Source organism: Salmo salar, chromosome ssa17 (genome assembly GCF_905237065.1).
Source record: "Salmo salar chromosome ssa17, Ssal_v3.1, whole genome shotgun sequence".
Classification (NCBI taxonomy): domain Eukaryota; kingdom Metazoa; phylum Chordata; class Actinopteri; order Salmoniformes; family Salmonidae; genus Salmo; species Salmo salar.
This window is the reverse complement of record NC_059458.1, coordinates 27,031,001-27,036,000: the sequence shown is the minus strand read 5'-3', so window position 1 is coordinate 27,036,000 and position 5,000 is coordinate 27,031,001. Positions and strand designations below refer to the sequence as shown.

At 56.4% G+C, this 5,000-nt stretch overlaps 1 protein-coding gene across 1 annotated transcript in view; it reads left to right on the top strand.

Moving 5' to 3' along the window:
- LOC106575692 (kalirin-like) overlaps positions 1-5,000 on the top strand; it is a 112,774-nt gene that overhangs the window by 50,603 nt on the left and 57,171 nt on the right. The window contains 1 exon segment of the mRNA XM_045699281.1: positions 1,875-1,997. Within this exon segment, the coding sequence (XP_045555237.1) occupies positions 1,875-1,997 (123 nt within the window).

The window sequence follows — 5,000 nt, the reverse complement described above, 5'->3', positions numbered from 1 at the left end:
ACAGACAGACATACACACACACACACACACACACACACACACACACACACACAGACAGACATACACACACAGACACACAGACAGACACACAGACAGACACACACACACACACACACACACACACACACACACACACACACACACACAGACACACACACACAGACAGACACACAGACAGACACACAGACAGAACACACACACACACACACACACACACACACACACACACACACACACACACACACACACACACACACACACACACAGACAGACATACACACACACACACGCAGACACACAGACAGACATACAACACACACACACACACACACACACACACACACACACACACACACACACACACACACACACACAGACAGACATACACACACAGACACACAGACAGACACACAGACAGACACACACACACACACACACACACACACACACACACACACACACACACACACACAGACACACACACACACACACACACACACACACACACACACACACACACACACACACACACACACACACACACACACAGACAGACAGACAGACAGACAGACAGACAGACAGACAGACAGACAGACAGACAGACACACACACACACGCAGACACACAGACAGACATACACACACACACACACACACACACACACACACAGACAGACATACACACACAGACACACAGACAGACACACAGACAGACACACACACACACACACACACACACACACACACACACACAGACACACACACACAGACAGACACACAGACAGACACACAGACAGACACACACACACACACACACACACACACACACACACACACACACACACAGACAGACATACACACACAGACACACAGACAGACACACAGACAGACACACACACACACACACACACACACACACACACACACACACACACACACACACACAGACAGACATACACACACAGACACACAGACAGACACACAGACAGACACACACACACACACACACACACACACACACACACACACACACACACACACACACACAGACAGACATACACACACACACACGCAGACACACAGACAGACATACACACACACACACACACACACACACACACACACACACACACACACACACACACACACACACACAGACAGACATACACACACAGACACACAGACAGACACACAGACAGACACACACACACACACACACACACACACACACACACACACACACACACACAGACAGACACACACACACACACACAGACACACACACACACACACACACACACACACACACACACACACACACACACACACACACACACACACACACACACAGACAGACAGACAGACAGACAGACAGACAGACAGACAGACACACACACACACGCAGACACACAGACAGACATACACACACACACACACACACACACACACACACACACAGACAGACATACACACACAGACACACAGACAGACACACAGACAGAACACACACACACACACACACACACACACACACACACACACACAGACACACACACACAGACAGACACACAGACAGACACACAGACAGACACACACACACACACACACACACACACACACACACACACACACACAGACAGACATACACACACAGACACACAGACAGACACACAGACAGACACACACACACACACACACACACACACACACACACACACACACACACACACACACACACACAGACAGACATACACACACAGACACACAGACAGACACACAGACAGACACACACACACACACACACACACACACACACACACACACACACACAGAGAGAGAAAGCTGTGTCATTGTTACTCTTTCCTCACCCTGTAGGTTCTGGACTGGGTGGAGCAGCATGGAGAGGTGTTTCTCAATAAGCACACCGGTGTGGGGAAGAGCCTCCACCGAGCACGAGCACTGCAGAAACGCCACGACGACTTCCAACAGGTGGCCCAGGTACGGTTACATTGACTCATGCTATGGAGCGAGTTCAGGGGGTAGACTGTCCTCAAACCCTCCACCCTGGGGGTAGCCTGTCCTCAAACCCTCCACCCTGGGGGTAGCCTGTCCTCAAACCCTCCACCCTGGGGGTAGTCTGTCCTCAAACCCTCCACCCTGGGGGTAGCCTGTCCTCAAACCCTCCACCCTGGGGGTAGCCTGTCCTCAAACCCTCCACCCTGGGGGCAGCCTGTCCTCAAACCCTCCACCCTGGGGGTAGACTGTCCTCAAACCCTCCACCCTGGGGGTAGCCTGTCCTCAAACCCTCCACCCTGGGGGTAGCCTGTCCTCAAACCCTCCACCCTGGGGGTAGCCTGTCCTCAAACCCTCCACCCTGGGGGTAGCCTGTCCTCAAACCCTTCACCCTGGGGGTAGACTGTCCTCAAACCCTCCACCCTGGGGGTAGCCTGTCCTCAAACCCTCCACCCTGGGGGCAGCCTGTCCTCAAACCCTCCACCCTGAGGGTAGACTGTCCTCAAACCCTCCACCCTGGGGTAGCCTGTCCTCAAACCCTCCACCCTGGGGGTAGACTGTCCTCAAACCCTCCACCCTGGGGGTAGCCTGTCCTCAAACCCTCCACCCTGGGGGTAGCCTGTCCTCAAACCCTCCACCCTGGGTGTAGCCTGTCCTCAAACCCTCCACCCTGGGGTAGCCTGTCCTCAAACCCTCTACCCAGGGGGTAGCCTGTCCTCAGACCCTCTACCCAGGGGATATCCTGTCCTCAAACCCTCTACCCAGGGGGTAGCCTGTCCTCAAACCCTTTACCCAGGGGATATCCTGTCCTCAAACCCTCTACCCAGGGGGTAGCCTGTCCTCAAACCCTCTACCCAGGGGATATCCTGTCCTCAAACCCTCTACCCAGGGGGTAGCCTGTCCTCAAACCCTCTACCCAGGGGATATCCTGTCCTCAAACCCTCCACCCTGGGGGCAGCCTGTCCTCAAACCCTCCACCCTGAGGGTAGACTGTCCTCAAACCCTCCACCCTGGGGTAGCCTGTCCTCAAACCCTCCACCCTGGGGGTAGACTGTCCTCAAACCCTCCACCCTGGGGGTAGCCTGTCCTCAAACCCTCCACCCTGGGGGTAGCCTGTCCTCAAACCCTCCACCCTGGGTATAGCCTGTCCTCAAACCCTCTACCCTGGGGTAGCCTGTCCTCAAACCCTCTACCCAGGGGGTAGCCTGTCCTCAGACCCTCTACCCAGGGGATATCCTGTCCTCAAACCCTCTACCCAGGGGGTAGCCTGTCCTCAAACCCTTTACCCAGGGGATATCCTGTCCTCAAACCCTCTACCCAGGGGGTAGCCTGTCCTCAAACCCTCTACCCAGGGGATATCCTGTCCTCAAACCCTCTACCCAGGGGGTAGCCTGTCCTCAAACCCTCTACCCAGGGGATATCCTGTCCTCAAACCCTCTACCCAGGGGGTAGCCTGTCCTCAAACCCTCTACCCAGGGGATATCCTGTCCTCAAACCCTCTACCCAGGGGGTAGCCTGTCCTCAAACCCTCTACCCAGGGGGTAGCCTGTCCTCAAACCCTCTACCCAGGGGGTAGCCTGTCCTCAAACCCTCTACCCAGGGGATATCCTGTCCTCAAACCCTCTACCCAGGGGGTAGCCTGTCCTCAAACCCTCTACCCAAGGGATATCCTGTCCTCAAACCCTCTACCCAGGGGGTAGCCTGTCCTCAAACCCTCTACCCAGGGGATATCCTGTCCTCAAACCCTCTACCCAGGGGATAGCCTGTCCTCAAACCCTCTACCCAGGGGATATCCTGTCCTCAAACCCTCTACCCAGGGGATATCCTGTCCTCAAACCCTCTACCCAGGGGATATCCTGTCCTCAAACCCTCTACCCAGGGGATAGCCTGTCCTCAAACCCTCTACCCAGGGGATATCCTGTCCTCAAACCCTCCACCCTGGGGGTAGTCTGTCCTCAAACCCTCCACCCTGGGGGTAGCCTGTCCTCAAACCCTCCACCCTGGGGGTAGCCTGTCCTCAAACCCTCCACCCTGGGGGTAGCCTGTCCTCAAACCCTCCACCCTGGGGGCAGCCTGTCCTCAAACCCTCCACCCTGGGGGTAGACTGTCCTCAAACCCTCCACCCTGGGGGTAGCCTGTCCTCAAACCCTCCACCCTGGGGGTAGCCTGTCCTCAAACCCTCCACCCTGGGGGTAGCCTGTCCTCAAACCCTCCACCCTGGGGGTAGCCTGTCCTCAAACCCTCCACCCTGGGGGTAGCCTGTCCTCAAACCCTCCACCCTGGGGGTAGCCTGTCCTCAAACCCTTCACCCTGGGGGTAGCCTGTCCTCAAACCCTCCACCCTGGGGGCAGCCTGTCCTCAAACCCTCCACCCTGGGGGCAGCCTGTCCTCAAACCCTTCACCCTGGGGGTAGACTGTCCTCAAACCCTCCACCCTGGGGTTAGCCTGTCCTCAAACCCTCCACCCTGGGGGCAGCCTGTCCTCAAACCCTCCACCCTGGGGGTAGACTGTCCTCAAACCCTTCACCCTGGGGGTAGCCTGTCCTCAAACCCTCCACCCTGGGGGTAGCCTGTCCTCAAACCCTCCACCCTGGGTGTAGCCTGTCCTCAAACCCTCCACCCTGGGGTAGCCTGTCCTCAAACCCTCTACCCAGGGGGTAGCCTGTCCTCAGACCCTCTACCCAGGGGATATCCTGTCCTCAAACCCTCTGCCCAGGGGGTAGCCTGTCCTCAAACCCTCTACCCAGGGGGTAGCCTGTCCTCAAACCCTCTACCCAGGGGATATCCTGTCCTCAAACCCTCTACCCAGGGGGTAGCCTGTCCTCAAACCCTCTACCCAGGGGATATCCTGTCCTCAAACCCTCTACCCAGGGGGTAGCCTGTCCTCAAACCCTCTACCCAGGGGGTAGCCTGTCCTCAAACCCTCTACCCAGGGGGTAGCCTGTCCTCAAACCCTCTACCCAGGGGATATCCTGTCCTCAAACCCTCT